The following is a 16,444-nucleotide window of genomic DNA, read 5'->3' as shown; positions in this document are numbered from 1 at the left end:
AAGACCCATGTTCAGGTGTCAGTCACACACCTGTGTGCCAGTCACAGGTCACACACCTGTGACTGGCACACACCTCTCAGCAGGTGTGTGCTGACAGGTCGCTCAAAACAAGAGCGATGACCACCAGAAGCATATTGGGGGATTTTCATTTTGGCAATTTTTTGGGGGGGCGCTACCCACACGTTTAGCTGTGTTGCTCATTCTACGAATGCCCGATCCTTACAAGCTGTACCTCATTGTAAAGCTGATTATTCAACGATAAAAATGATTTAAAACACATATACCAATTGGTATTATTAAAGGGGAGATATAATCAACCAAAGTTAAGTTTCAGAACGTTTTATGGACAGTTGTATAGATTGTACCTGTCTGACTTTCTCCAGTCCAAGAGTGATGATGTAAGAGATGACGATCCACTCCTGCAGAGACGGCCATCGTTCCATCTTCACCAGGATGATGTAGTTATAGAGAGCCAGGTACACCAGGTAGCAGATCTATCATATAACCATAAACATATCTATAACCCTACAGAGCCAGGTAGACCAGGTAGCAGATCTATCATATAACCATAAACACATCTATAACCCTACAGAGCCAGGTAGACCAGGTAGCAGATCTATCATATAACCATAAACACATCTATAACCCTACAGAGCCAGGTACACCAGGTAGCAGATCTATCATATAACCATAAACACATCTATAACCCTACAGAGCCAGGTACACCAGGTAGCAGATCTATCATATAACCATAAACACATCTATAACCCTACAGAGCCAGGTACACCAGGTAGCAGATCTATCATATAACCATAAACACATCTATAACCCTACAGAGCCAGGTACACCAGGTAGCAGATCTAATCTGTTTACATGTTTTAACTTAAATGATTTAAATCTATAAATATATATGAATAAAGATCAATGTTTAAATGATTTAAAGTGTACTTGCAGTGTTGAACCAGAACTTGGTGTAGGGGGCGCTGTAGAACTCATAGATCTTCCTGCTGATGGGAACCCGGTTCTTCTGTCCGTCCTCCTCGTCGCCTTTCTTAGACATGGCGTCTACGTTAGACCCACCGTCCTGAACACACACACACACACACACACACACACACACACACACACACACACACACACACACACACACACACACACACACACACACACACACACACACACACACACACACACACACACACACACACACACACACGCAACATTTCACGGAAATCGCATGCTGCGTTCATGATTTGAGGTATTTTTTTCAAAACTGACCAATCCTGCAAACTTTGGAAGCCAATCTTAGCCAATCAGGATGGAATATGGGAAATCGGACAGATCCGTGTTGATCACATGACTATAGAGATACTGTGTACCGATTTGTGTGAGGTTTGGACAAAACCTGTAGGAGTGACATAAAAAAAATGGTTTTGCAAAAATTAGCCTCCTGGTGGCGCTATAACAGGCCAATCTGAAAAAGTCGGGGCAGAGGTTCGGCTTTGGCATCCAGGGAGTTTGTGTGCACAGTTTCGCAGCGACCGGGCCGACCATGCAGGAGATTAGCTGTTCACAGTGCAAAACATACTCTCTCGCCATGCCGTTCGGCCTGGTGGAGACAGTAAGTACTACATGGAGGTAACTGCTGCACCTTGCTGGACTTGTTGTCGTCGTCCTTGTCCTCGCTCTCCTTGGAGTGGAAGCTGCTCTCGTCTCCTCTGAAGTCCAGCAGCAGAATGGAGGGAGGAAACACGATGCCTACGATGACCTGGAGGAGAAGAAGACCTTTACCATACTGCTCTGATCTGTCACACTCTACAGACCACCTCACTGAAGCCCACTTCACTGAGGACCACCTCACTGAGGACCACCTCACTGAGGACCACCTCACTGAAGCCCACCTCACTGAGGACCACCTCACTGAAGCCCACCTCACTGAGGACCACCTCACTGAGGACCACCTCACTGAAGACCACCTCACTGAAGACCACCTCCCTCCCTACCTACCTACCTACCTACCAATCTCCCTTCCTACATACCTACCTACCTACAGATGTGCCATTTCAAAACTTCAAAAGTCCTGCCATCGGCAAGACAGTATATTTTCAGGGGATTCCCAGGGCAATAAGAGGGACAAAGAAGGGCATTTAAAATGCTGAATTATTTTGATGATCACTGCTTTTATGATGCTAATTAATTTGAGCAACTGGTCAAGGACCTCTTCAAATCACATTTCGCCTCATAATGAGTCTGACACCTTCTTCAACACACATGGGTGGGGGGTGTGTAGTGACAACTTCTTTTCAGGGACAAAACAGTGCATTTTTAAGGCCAGAACAGGGAGGAAAAAAATGCCTTTTCAGGGCACTTTCAGGGAAAGAACAGTAACGTGTGAAGTTTTGAAGTGGCACATCTGTACATAGCTCCCTACCTTCAGTCCGTTGCTCTTGCCCATGCGTAGGTAGCCCATCCACATGTCGGTGAGCAGCATCTGGCTGCAGGTGTGGGCGATGAAGTCTCGGTGCTTGGCCGCCACGGCCAGCTTCAGGCAGGTGGAGTTACTCCAGTTCTTCAGCTCGTAGGTCAACAGCTTCATGGCTACCTGCTCATCGTGCTTGTAGGACTGGTCCAAGAGCTCGTAGGCCAGCTGGCCGAATTCCCTGAGGAGTGTTTGTTCAGTAACAGTGTTAAATAGATCTATATTGTGATAGTAATCATTGCTATAGAGTGTTTGTTCAGTAACAGTGTTAAATAGATCTATATTGTGATAGTAGTCATTCCCTGAGGAGTGTTTGTTCAGTAACAGTGTTAAATAGATCTATATTGTGATAGTAATCATTACTATAGAGTGTTTGTTCAGTAGCAGTGTTTAATAGATCTATATTGTGATAGTAATCATTACTATAGAGTGTTTGTTCAGTTTGTGCATATATGTATATAATGTATTGTGTGTATATATATATATATATATATATATATATATATATATATATATATATATATATATATATATATATATATATATTTACATTATGTATTAGGGCTGGGACTCGATTAAAAAAAAATCTAATTAATTAGAGGCTTTGTAATTAATTAATCTAAATGAATCGCATGTTTAATCGCATATCAATATTTGACCTGAGAAGCAATTTCTTTTCAGTTAAAACAGATTTTGGTATATGAGTGAATCAATGAGTGAATACATAAGTTTAAGCAACAAAAAATAGTTCTGCACACAACCGTGTTTTTATCCACGCTTCCATCAGAGAGTTTTTTAAATCTAAATGTCCCATCCACTGGGCCAAGCAAAGCAGTCTGATCGGCTTCTTGTCCCATTGCGTGCACTGGGGTGTGTTGGCTGTTGGTTGGTGCACTGGTATGATCGGTACACCTGAAACTCGTCCAGTGAGAATGCATAAACTAAGCGCGATTAAAATGCGATTAATTTTTTTTATCGCGTTAATTTTCTGTAATTAATTAATCTAAATTAATCAGTTAAAGTCCCAGCCCTAGTATGTATACATGTGTATAAATGTACTAACTTGGAGTTATTCTCCAGGTCTTGGTAGATGTCATCAACCAGAAGAAGAGAGGACTCGTGGGCCATGGCCTTGTACAGCTTACAGGCCACCAGAGCTTTGGCCATGGCCTCCTCGCCACGCTGCCACAGGAACAGCGCCATCTTCTGGCGCTTCATGAGCACGGCCCACACCATCAGCTCGTGGAAGGGGAACTGGAAGCGGCAGACCTCGGGGTCGTCCACGTCGATGTCCACTTCCTCTTCCTTCTTCTTGGCCTTCTTCCCTTTGCCCTTCCCCCGAGGCTCGTCGTCCTGGAAACCACAGCGTCAACAAAACCTTACGTCTCTACTGTCACTGTCGCTGGACAAAACTGTTACTTTTTATGTAAATCTGTCTTCCAATGGTTGTAGTTATTATTTAGTCACAAGCTAAATAATAACTACACAATTACATTTTATTCATAAAACGTTACATAGTGTAGTGAGGCTTTAATGCACACTACACTGAAAATCAAAACAAACAAGTGTTACTGTCTGAAATTAACATAAAAGTACCAACCAATAAATAAACAAACAAACAAACAACCCTGTACGTACCTCCATTCCGAGCAGTTTCAGAGCTTTGGGCTGAAAGAGAAAGAGGAGATTCTCTGTTAAACTGAACACTACTCATTGAGTGCCATTAACGTGTTTCACATGTTTTTACCGCTATGGCTCAACGTGCCAATGACGTGTTTGACGTGTTTTTTTTTAAAAACATGTCCAGAACCCAAGATATCCTCATCTGAAGATGTGCAGCTCCATCCACTCCTTGTTTAACTTAGAAATGAAAAAGGCTGTATCTCGCTTCCTAAGCACTTTTTGTTTTCTGTGAAAAAAACTCTGGCACTGGGACAACATAATATAGAAATATTTGTTGTTTATTCGTTTCTGTTCTTTTACATACTCATAGGTAGTACAATTGAGTGCCAGAATTGCCAAACGTTTAAAAAAATTATAATAATCTGGCACTCAATGAGTTAACCCATTAAGACCTGAAGCCGATTCTACAAATGTCTTTCTGAAGAACAAAAAATGTTTCTATATCAGTGGTGCTCAAACCTTTTCATGTCAAGGACCCCCAACATTATTATGTATTTGGCTGCGGACCCCCCATCTCAACGTATTTACAGAAGCAAAGAGTTGAGGTAAAAATGTTCACTTTCAAATAAATCACCCTTTCTTGAGAATTGGGACAAAACCTTTATTTATTTATTTATTTATTTTATTCTTCAATTATGCTGGGAAAATATATTTTAACAGATCAAAGTGTTGACTATTAAACCATGGGCCAACCTCCAATAGTTTTTTTTTTTTAGAACTCCATAAGATGGAGATCTGACTTGGGTCAAATTTAATGACTTGAGACTCGACTTGATCAAATAATAAAAAACAAGACTTAAAGACTTTAAGATTTGGACTTTAACACCAATGACTTGAATCGACTTGAACCCTATGACCTGAAAATGTGCAATACCTTCCCAATAAGTAGTTTAAACCAAAACCGTATGACTCTTTTCACACGTCGCTTCTGGCATACAGGTTTGTTCCCCCCCCCCTGTACCACACCCTCTATTAGTAAAGTTGCGTGGCATCAATGAACCCACAGTAATCAGACCCATTACTGTAACGGGCTATGGTTGATGCCTCCGGGCTATGGTTGATGCCTCCGGGCTATGGTTGATGCCTACACCCCTGCCCGACCACTTTGGTCTGCCACCTCGGGGCGACTGATTGCCTCGTCACTCAAGGGTCCTTCTGGTAGATCGACACGGTCACAACTTTTTTCTGTTCTGGCCCCACAGTGGTGGAATGAACTTCCCACTGATGTCAGGACAGCAGAGTCACTGCCCATCTTTCACCGCAGGCTGAAAACCCACCTCTTCAGGAAACACTACCCTTCCTCTTTGCCTGGCCTACTTGTTGTACGAACTCTTGTTTTATTTTTGTATTGTTTTATTGGATCTTGTTTAGTCGATACACTTATTTGTCTGAGCTCGTGCTCATTTGATTTTGCTATTTTGTCTCATCTGTTTAAGACAGTAGGTAGCTGATATATTACACTTTTACCTTAGCGCTAGGTATACTTTTGGTTGCTTGTTTTTTGCAGGAAATGCACTTCAGACTTCTGGTGATTAGTAGTTTTGTTCCCTACCTATGTTGAATGCACTTATTGTAAGTCTCTCTGGATAAAAGCGTCTGCTAAATGACTGTAATGTAATGTAATGTAACGTGAACTGGAGATCATCTTCTTTAAAGGACACCCTTCAACTGTACAGGTTAAAGCATGAATACATACATACATCGTAGTAAACATAATAAGAACGTTGTATTATACAGGATACAATGATGTGCTTTTGTCCTTTCAGTACAGTGTATTTATATGCAAATGATATGTAAATGATATGCAAATGATATGTAAATAGCCTCTTACTCGTTTCAGTCCATACAGGTTGTTGTAGAGTGTATTCATGGGCAAATGATATGTAAATGATATGTAGATGCTCTCTTACTCGTTTCAGTCCATACAGGTTGTTGTAGAGTATATTCATAGGCAAATGGTATGTAAATGATATGTAAATGATATGTAAATGATATGCAAATGATATGTAAATGATATGTAAATGTATTCTTACTCGTTTCAGTCCATACAGGTTGTTGTACAGTGTATGTATATGTAAATGATATGTAAATGATATGTAAATGATATGTAAATGATATGTAAATGACATGTAAATGGCCTCTTACTCGTTTCAGTCCATACAGGTTGTTGTACAACGTCCTGAAAGTCTTCCTGGTGTATTTGCATCGGTAAGCTCCGCCCATTAAGAACTCCAGGACCAATCCGATGTCAATCAAAGTGATCTGGTAATCAGGAGGCAGGTTCCCCTTAAAGGTCACATAAAGGTCACATAAAGGTCACATAAAGGTCACATAAAGGTCATCATTATGTGTGTTCTGTCACTGAGTCCTTAAAGGAGTTAAGTTAAGATTTGTATGTTTTTGTCGCATTCCTGAGACAATAATGTGCGCGCGTGCGTGCGTGCGTGCGTGCGTGCATACCTTTTTCACATCTCTGACAACAAAGTGCAGTGTGTTGGTTGGCCCCAGTCTCTGTGGAAGAGGAGACATATATATATATATATGTATATATATATATATATATATATATATATATATATATATATATAGAGAGAGAGAGAGAGAGAGAGAGAGAGAGAGAGAGAGAGAGAGAGAGAGAGAGAGAGAGAGAGAGAGAGAGAGAGAGAGAGAGAGAGAGAGAGAGAGAGAGAGAGAGAGAGAGAGAGAGAGAAAGAGAGAGAAGCAGCGTACATTGCTCCGATCAAATACAACATTTAGTGGTTAGATTTATGGGGACAACTTAGTTGTCATTATTAGTAGACCTAGAGGAGAGAAGTCCCTTGGCCAGGCTGACAGTGAAATGCAAATCATCCATTAACTAGAACAATAGCAGTCTGCGGGTGTCATGGAGGTGTGAACGGCTCTCTGGCTGGGGGAGAGAGGGTGAGAGCGGTCATAATAGCCACACAATAACGTCAGAGATGGTATATAAGTGTAGCTAATTTCATATTTAGAAAACGTTTCAGATGCAAAAAAAAAAAAACAGGGATTATTTGAATCAAATGTTTAGGAAAAGTCATGGGAGGGGAACTTCCTCACAGCTTCATGAGTATAATCCACTTTAAAGTCTCAAAATCAGTCAGATTGGCCGCGTAGTCACTTAAGTGCTAACAGTGTGATGTTCTCACCGTGTTGTGTTTGTTTTGTGATGTTCTTACGGCGTGTTGTACATTAACTCACTGAGTGCCATTAACGTGTTTCACGTGTTTTTACCGCTATGGCGCTGGGTGCCATTAACGTGTTTCACGTGTTTTTGAAAAATTAGCATAAATAAACTTTTTATTTTATTTTTATTTTTTTTAAACATGTTCAGAACCCAAGATATCATCATCTGAAGATGTGCAGCTCCATCCACTCCTTGTTTAACTTAGAACTGAAAAAGGCTGTATCTCGCTTCCTAAGCAATTTTTGTTTTCTGTGAAAAAAACTCTGGCACTGGGACAAAATAATATTTTTAAAAATCTGGCAATTATGGCACTCAATTGTACTACCTAGGAGTATGTAAAAGAACAAAAACAAATAAACAAAACGTTTAAAAAAATAAAAAAGTTCTGGCACTCAATGAGTTAATGTAATCAACTAGACCTTGAGCCGTGATCCCCCCCCCCCCCCCCCCCTCCTTATACTAGGAGGAAGATTTTTTTTCAAAAAAGTGTACAGAAATTGTTAAAATTATGTTTTTAAGTGGACACGCCTCCAGTTCATTAAGTATACCTGGTTCTCACCTTAGCACCACCCACCTGTCCTAGTCCCTCCTCCTCCTCATGCCCACACCTGTTGTGTTATGATAATGAGGGGGAGGGTATGTTTTTACTGTCACTAAAGCGCTGTTTCTCTATTGGCACGTTTGACCCTCAAGGTTTCAGCCTCCAGGTAGAAACTCAAAATAGTCAGAGAAGACATGAAACACCATAAAACCACCACCGGGGGGCTTAATGAAGTTATATCAACCTCATAGACACATGAAAAACAGAAAAAGTGCAAAACCATGGCACCACCTCTTTAACACATTGACTGCCTAGATCGAGTTATCTCGATATTAAGAATCCAGCGCTTGACTGCCTAGATCGAGTTAACTCGATATTAGGTCTTTTCATTGGTATAAGGTAGATTGCAATCTTCCACAACCTGTGTATTAATATTAAGCTTCTACGACAAAAGAAAAGTCACATGATCGCAAAAGTCACATGATCTGAGCAAAACACTACAAATCCGGGTGCAGAACAACAGTCCCTGTGGCATTCTAAACAAACAGTGAGCAGAGACGGACGGACAGAGAAATAGAGTGAGAGAGAGCGAGAGACAGCGACTGAGAGACGGAGAAAGAGCAAGCGATCGTTAGTTAGGTAAAGTTAGGAGAGGTGCAAGAAGATATATATATATATAGGTGAGAGTAAGACGTTTATATAGTATAGTATAGTAGTATTGTAGTGCATAGATATATAGGTGAGAGAGTTAGGTGTATATATTTATAGGTGGGAGTTGGGAGTATATTTTTTTCGGCGAGATGAGAGGAAGAAGAGGCAAGGCCAAATGCCCTCGGAGGGACCCGACCCAAAGAACTATAATGGAAACTATGAGCTTCACTGCTCCCTCGGGACCACCACCACCACCACCACCACCGGGACCACCATCCCGACCTGTGGAGGGACCACCGCGACCTGAGAAGCCGTCGGCGGTGGCGTCTTTCACCGCTCCCCCGCGACCACCTTCGCCACTAGCTGGGGGCTCCAAGGAGGTGAAGGCGGCGTGTCTCACTACCCCCGGGGGATCTGTTGACGTGAAGCCATCTCTATCGGTGAAAGATACCTATGTCTTCACGCCAGCAGAACCTCCGAGTCCGCCGCGACCACCTCCGCGGCCGCCATTGGAGGGATCCGAGGAGACGAAGACTGCTCCCCAGGGATCTGAGGAGACATCGGTGTCTTCGACCATCCCCCGGCGCCAGAAGCAACGGGCACGGAGGCCTAAGAAAAAGCAACCACCTCCGCCACCACTTCCCCCACCACCTGCGAGGGTATCTGAGCCTGAGGACACGAACCCACCGCTACAAGACTGTCCAGACATCGATCCCGATCCCGGGCACCGGTTGCGTCGTAGCAGCAGACAGAAGACCGAGTCATATCGCCCAGGCCCAGACCCAGACACTACTGACGGTGAAGAGAGCTCAGATTCTGACTGTTCTGACTGTTCATGGGAGCCAAGCCCAAGGAAAAAATGTCTGGATCGGTTTCCCAGTGGTAAGAATATATATATATATATATATTTTATCATATTTTACCTTTTGGTTGCAAAATAGCAGATCTACAAGCTCACAACGCCTCCCGCTGCGACGCGTTGTGAGCTTGTAAATCGGCTACTTTTTACCTGATATTTGTATAAAGTATGTGGGGCACTGCTTACTTATATCAACATATAAAATGGCACCAAACAATTCAATGCATCACAACGTAGTGCTTTATATTGTTATGATCATTGAATGGTGCCATTTTATATAATCAAACAATTTGTCTAAAAAGGATGAAACCATTCATATATGAATGGTTTCATAGGGGGTAGAGGGAAGAGTTCATGTCATGACGACCTTGTAAACAAAGATTTGTGTAGATCTGTTTTTTTGGGGGGGGGGGCATACTTCAAAGGGAAGAGGTCATGTCACCACAACAAATGTTTTGATGCTGTTGTGAGTCGACATGAGGCCTTGTAAACAAAGATTTGTGTAGATCTGTTTTTTTTGGGGGGGTAGGCATACTTCAAAGGGAAGAGGTCATGTCACGTCAACAAATGTTTTGATGCTGTTGTGGGTCGACATGAGGACATGTCAACAATGACTATCAAATTCCTTTGATGGCTTTACTTTTTGGGGTGGAGGCCAGGTGCACCGAGGCCCCCACCATCATAATAAATTTCATCAAAGGTCCCCTTATGTCCACAACATCAACAGTGTTTGATCTTGTTTACTTTCAGACGACGAAGATGAGTCTGATGAAGCAATGGCGTCGTCATCTCATCATAGGCCTACACAGTCTGCTAGGAATGGTAAGTCTGTTTCAAACATTTTCATTAGACAGTTGGTTTTTATAGATGCCATTTTCTTCATCACGTGTCCATTTGGTTCCATTTGTACACATCGTACTGTAATGGTAGCCTTGCCTAACCAGGCTACTGTATTTGGTCATTTAGGGCTAAACTCTGTTTGTGTTTGACACAGTGTCATACATATAATCTGGTCATACAATATAGACAAACACATACAGAGCCAGCCCTGGCTAAAAACCACACTCTGCAATGATACATGTCATTCATTCTAAGTTGCACAAAGTAATGCACCACCACCAGTGAATATAATTGTATATCTTATTTACCAAACAATTTTATGTTTTACTGTGATTTCAGACATGATGGATGTGGAGGAAGCAGGACCATCATGTTCAACCGCAGTACCAAGTGTCCGCCGTGAAAGAGGTGAGACAGTTTTCACAGCTGTACCACACAACAGGATTTTGACAGTACATCATACAACAAACACATACAGAGCCAGCCCATGTCATTCATGACATGATACATGTCATTCATTCTAAAGTTGCCATGCTGGCAGTGAATATAATTGTATATCTTATTTACCAAACTATTTTATGTTTTACTATGATTTCAGGCATGATGGATGTGGAGGAAACGGGACCATCACCTTCAACCGCAGTACCACGTGACGGGCGTAAAAGAGGTGAGACAGTTTTCACAGCTGTACCACACAACATGATTTTGACAGTACATTTTGATTCAGTTTTAGTCATAGTCTGTTGAATACAATTCCACATAGTGTCATAATCTGGACATACAATATAGACAAACACATACAGAGCCAGCCCTCGCTAAAACCCCACTCTGCAATGATAAATGTCACAAAATCATGTACCACAACAACATGATTTTGACAGTACATTTTGATTCAGTTTTAGTCATAGTCTGTTGAATAAAATTCCATTTAGTTTTAGTCATATTTTCATATAAATCAACACTGCCACACAAACAAAAAAGATGTATTTTATGGTAATTGTGTATTTCTGTAATTCACAGGACATGGTGGGAGGCCGTCAGCTGTAGAGCCTGTGTGGAAGGACACAGATTGGGAACCTAGGGAGGACATCCCTTTCACTGCTAGTCCGGGTCCTAGAAATGCTGCGGCGGAGCTACATTCCACCATGCCTGTAGACTTTCTTTCACTTTTCCTCACTGATGAGCTGCTAGGGATGATAGTAGAGCAGACCAACCACTATGCTGACGTGTTCATCCAGGCCAGGAGTGAAGAAGAAGTGGCGCAGCATCCACAAAGCAGGGTGAAGGACTGGAAAGCGGTTTCAGTGGGGGAGCTGAAAAACTTTTTGGCCCTGTTGTTCCTCACTGGCCTTGTTCGAAAGCCTGTACTAGAGTACTATTGGTCGACCGATGACCCTGTACTCACTTCGTTCTTCGGCAAAAAGATGCCACGCAACAGGTTCCAGATCATCTGGCGGTTTCTCCACTTCACCAACAATGAGGCTGACGCTGCCGCTCACGCCGCCGCCGCTGCCGCCGCCGAAGCTGCTGGTGAGGTTGCTGTTGTCGACAGGCTTTGTAAAATCAACCCGGTCTTGCTGTACCTGACAGACAAATTCAAGCAGATGTTTGTTCCAGGTCGTAACATCAGCATCGATGAGGGGATGCTTTTGTGGAGGGGACGCCTATCCTTCAGAGTGTACAACCCAATGAAGCCCACCAAGTATGGAATAAAGTCCTACATTCTGTGCGATTCTGGAACGGGGTACTGCTACTCAATGAAGCCATATTCTGGACAGTACTCTTCCCTACCAGACACAGTCATCTTTCTGTTGCAGGGTCTTACAGGGTACGGGTTTTCGTTGTTCATGGACAACTATTATAACTCCGTGAAGCTGTATGAACTCCTCCTTGAGAAGAACACCCATGCCTGTGGTACCATGAGGCTAAAAAGAGGAGAACCACAAGCCATGAGGGATGTGACGATGTCCAGCCTGAAAGTGGGACAACGTAAGATGCTTCACAATGGCAAAGTGATGTTATTGGCCTGGCGAGACAAACGCATCGTTCGATTGATCACAACCCAGCACAAGGATGAGATGGGCACCCAGATGGTGAGGCAGAAAAAACACAGCGACAAAGTGCCACAGGAGAAGCCAGTTTGTGTCCTTGAATACAACAAGAGTATGAATGCAGTTGACCGACTAGACCAAAACCTAAGCTATTATCCCTTCATCAGGAAGACAGCCAAGTGGAGCAGCAAGTTTGTGGTCTATTTATTCCAAATCGCAATGTACAACGCATTCGTACTCTACAAGACAAGGAATCCAGGTGGCGACTGTAAGTGCATGTATGACTTCATCCTCAGCGTTGTCAAGTCTTGGACCGCTGTGAGACATGCCCCTGTCCCAGCAGACCCGCCTGTCCCCCCCCCCGGCCGCCTGTCAGCAGCAACCTCACCAGCAGCAACCTCACCAGCAGCAGCCTCACCAGCAGCCTCATCCTGCCCGCCCCTGCCGTCCCCCGGCCTCTCCGCCCCCCCCTGCCCCCCCCCTGCGTCCTTATGCACCAAGAAGTCGCGAACCTTGTGACCGATTGAGTGGCGATATGAAAGTCCATGAGCTTGTCTATTGTCCCCCCACTGCCAAAAACAAGCACCCAACAAAATGGTGCAGAGTTTGCACCAGGAGGGGAGAGCGGAGTGAGACAAGGTATCAGTGCAAAAGCTGTTTGGTACCCCTCCATGTTATTGATTGCTACCTTGATTACCATACTAAGGAGAAGTATTATTGAATCATTTTGATTGTATTTGTTTGTTTTATTTTCATTTTGTATTTATTTTGACTTTGATTTATTATGCTCTGAGCCAGCCAACAGTTGGCAGTGAATGTGCTGCTAATGTTTCTCACTGCCCCAAGGGATCTGAGTGCGTGATGCCATCTTTGTCGGTGAAAGACATCTATGCCATCACGTCCTCAGACCCTCACGGGGACCACCTCCACCCTGAGCGATCTGAGGAGACATTGATGTGCTGGCCAGCAAAACACACAATGATGATATATTGTATTTTTTGTATGTTTTTTGTATGTTGTACTTTGTATGTTGTACTCCATTTTGTACTTGAAAGACATATAAAGTGTTCAAATGTGTCTGCCTGAGTCGTTTCAAACTTTTTCTGTAGACTGTTGGTTTTATATCATAGATATACAATTGCAAACTAGCAGGTCTTGTGTGCACAAATGGAACCAATGAAATCAGTATCCTAATCTGAAGAAAACCTGGACATAGAATATAGACAGACACATACATAGCTAGCCCTATTTGACCATTACTGTCAACCCTACGGGTCCATTTAGTTCCATTTGCACACAATCAAGAGTTATGGGGGACTGATATTCAGTAATTGGGTTCTGTAGACTGTTGGTTTTATATCATAGATATACAATTGCAAACTAGCAGGTCTTGTGTGCACAAATGGAACCAGTGAAATCAGTATCCTAATCTGAAGAAAACCTGGACATAGAATATAGAAAGACACATACATAGCTAGCCCTATTTGACCATTACTGTCAACCCTATGGGTCCATTTAGTTCCATTTGCACACAATCAAGAGTTATGGGGGACTGATATTCAGTAATTGGGTGTTGTGATAAAAATAAGGCTGTATATAAAACTGTTTCACTATCTAAAAAGTCAAACATTTTCTGATTTTGCTTGGTTTTATGTCATAGATGCTATCTGGATCTCAGTGCTTGTCTGCATGGCATTCACAGAAAATAATTCCTCCTCACTTACCTTGCATACAGTCTATATGTCTATATGGTTTCTATCAGGGGGCATCAATATGTCTGTATTGGATGGATGGATGTGTCACAATGTAGGGATTTATTTTGACCACCAGAGGGGGACAGTGCAAAATCTCTCCCTGTGTGTGTGTGTGTGTGTGTGTGTGTGTGTGTGTGTGTGTGTGTGTGTGTGTGTGTGTGTGTGTGTGTGTGTGTGTGTGAAATTATAATGGTGTGTAAAACAAACTCAAACAATTGGCACAGATAATGCCAAGTCTTGACACACACACACACACACACACACACACACACACACACACACACACACACACACACACACACACACACACACACACACACACACACACACACACACACACACACACACACACTTCTTTTGATCTTATAACTTTGAAAAGAAAAACGTTGAAATGAGCTTGAGATTTGTTTATCAACAAGACACATGTTGATAAACGTTGATGTGAAAAAGCTATATAAAAGTATATTCAAAAGCACTTTCTCAGTGTTGTTAGTTTGAAAACAACAACTGTGCAGATGTCTGATGTCAGTAATGTGTCACTGAAGGTGAAAATATAAGGGTCTAATCACTGTTCTGCCTGAGAGAGAATGTTTCACAAAAGCCTCATTATCTCAGCTTCTAGATCCAGATAGCTGATTTTGGTGAAACCAAGCTATATTCAACTGCCAATAGCTAAAGAACAGAACATGCTAGGAACTCACTTTTTTTCCTGGCGAAAGTAGAGATTCTGATCTTTGTTTTGAGGTATTCCATGTGTTCATAGTCCTAGCACAAAATGTTCTGTGGGCCTAGATAGACTGGCCAGAAAGCTCAAAAATGGCTGGCACAGGCAGCTATGGCTGGTGTTTTAACTCTGGCAGTCAATGTGTTAACAGTGTGATCTTCTCACCGTGTTGTAGAGTTCCTCCAGGCGGGGGATGGTCAGGAAGTGGTGAATGTTCACTCCGTTCTCTATCAACAGTTTGACAAAGTCCACCCGGTCCAACACCAAGGCATCCATCATGGCCTGTTCCAACGAGTTCACCTGACAGACAGACAGACAGACAGACAGACAGACAGATAACCATAAACAAGGTAAACACATACTTATAGACTAAAGAGAGACACCGTAAAGCCTCACAGGTAAACGATGAACATCTGTCTAAACAGCATGCTGTCTAAATAACTTTCTGTACATTTGAAATGACAGGATACACATGTAAACAATGCACCTAGCATCAGTCTAGACCATTGGTTCTCAAAGTGGGGTCCGGGGTCCCCGGCAAAATGAGTTAATAAAGCGTCACAATAATGTTAACCCCTTTATCTATATTTGATACTTTGGCGATTCGAGAATAGCAGATCTACAAGCTCATGGTTATGAGCTTGTAGATCTGCTATTCTTTTTTTTAATCGTGAAAACCTTTGAATATATATTTTTTTAAAGCGAACATTTGTGGAACTCAAATCTTTGCTTCTGGGGGGGTCCCTGGAACAAAATGTTTTGAGATGGGGGTCCACGGCCAAACAAATATAATTTTGGGGGTCCTTGACATAAAAAAAGAGTTTGAGAACCACTGGTCTAGACAGACAGACAGACAGACAGACAGACAGACAGAGAGTTGTACCCAGTTGAGTAGCTCCAGTTTCCTGGGGTCTGTCTCTTCCGGAGGCTCAGGTTTGGTTTTTCCTCCTTTTCCTCCTTTCTTCCCCCGGGCCTTCCCCTTCCCCCCTCCTCCCCCTCCCCCTCCTGCAGCTCTTGCTGGACTCTTGGGTTTGTCCTGGGTGTTGTTGTTCATGCTGCTCACCGGCTAAAAGGACAACAGAACAGCTATAGTTACAATTACAACCATTTACAGTTTAGGCATTACATCCGAGTCGGCAGTTATGACTGCAATGGGGAGTTTGTTCCACAGTTTGGGCGCCAGCAGGGAGAAGAGTCTAGGACGTGTGGAGTGTTGTCCAGGGTGTTTTAGAGAAGAGAGAAGAGTCTAGGACGTGTGGAGCGTTGTCCAGAGTGTTTTAGAGAAGAGAGAAGAGTCTAGGACGTGTGGAGCGTTGTCCAGAGTGTTTTAGAGAAGAGAGAAGAGTCTAGGACGTGTGGAGCGTTGTCCAGGGTGTTTTAGAGAAGAGAGAAGAGTCTAGGACGTGTGGAGCGTTGTCCAGGGTGTTTTAGAGAAGAGAGAAGAGTCTAGGACGTGTGGAGCGTTGTCCAGAGTGTTTTAGAGAAGAGAGAAGAGTCTAGGACGTGTGGAGCGTTGTCCAGAGTGTTTTAGAGAAGAGAGAAGAGTCTAGGACGTGTGGAGCGTTGTCCAGGGTGTGTTAGAGAAGAGAGAAGAGTCTAGGACGTGTGGAGCGTTGTCCAGAGTGTTTTAGAGAAGAGAGAAGAGTCTAGGACGTGT

General features: G+C 42.9%; 1 protein-coding gene across 1 annotated transcript in view; it reads right to left on the bottom strand.

The window, feature by feature from the left end:
* The window catches only part of LOC311047381 (transient receptor potential cation channel subfamily M member 1-like), a gene marked incomplete at both ends in the record, with an annotated part of 71,035 nt that overhangs the window by 26,427 nt on the left and 28,164 nt on the right, over window positions 1-16,444 (bottom strand). The window contains 10 exons of the mRNA XM_084060079.1: window positions 366-490; window positions 949-1,084; window positions 1,652-1,768; window positions 2,432-2,660; window positions 3,543-3,832; window positions 4,118-4,147; window positions 6,308-6,448; window positions 6,623-6,673; window positions 14,953-15,087; window positions 15,671-15,853. Coding sequence (XP_083916205.1) covers window positions 366-490; window positions 949-1,084; window positions 1,652-1,768; window positions 2,432-2,660; window positions 3,543-3,832; window positions 4,118-4,147; window positions 6,308-6,448; window positions 6,623-6,673; window positions 14,953-15,087; window positions 15,671-15,853 — 1,437 coding nt within the window. The remainder of the gene's footprint in view (window positions 1-365; window positions 491-948; window positions 1,085-1,651; window positions 1,769-2,431; window positions 2,661-3,542; window positions 3,833-4,117; window positions 4,148-6,307; window positions 6,449-6,622; window positions 6,674-14,952; window positions 15,088-15,670; window positions 15,854-16,444) is intronic.

The sequence above is a fragment of the Gymnoscopelus microlampas genome (genome assembly GCF_963454915.1).
Source record: "Gymnoscopelus microlampas genome assembly, chromosome: 1".
Classification (NCBI taxonomy): Eukaryota; Metazoa; Chordata; class Actinopteri; order Myctophiformes; family Myctophidae; genus Gymnoscopelus; species Gymnoscopelus microlampas.
Note: the sequence above shows the minus strand (reverse complement) of the source record. Positions and strands in the feature narration are given on the sequence as shown.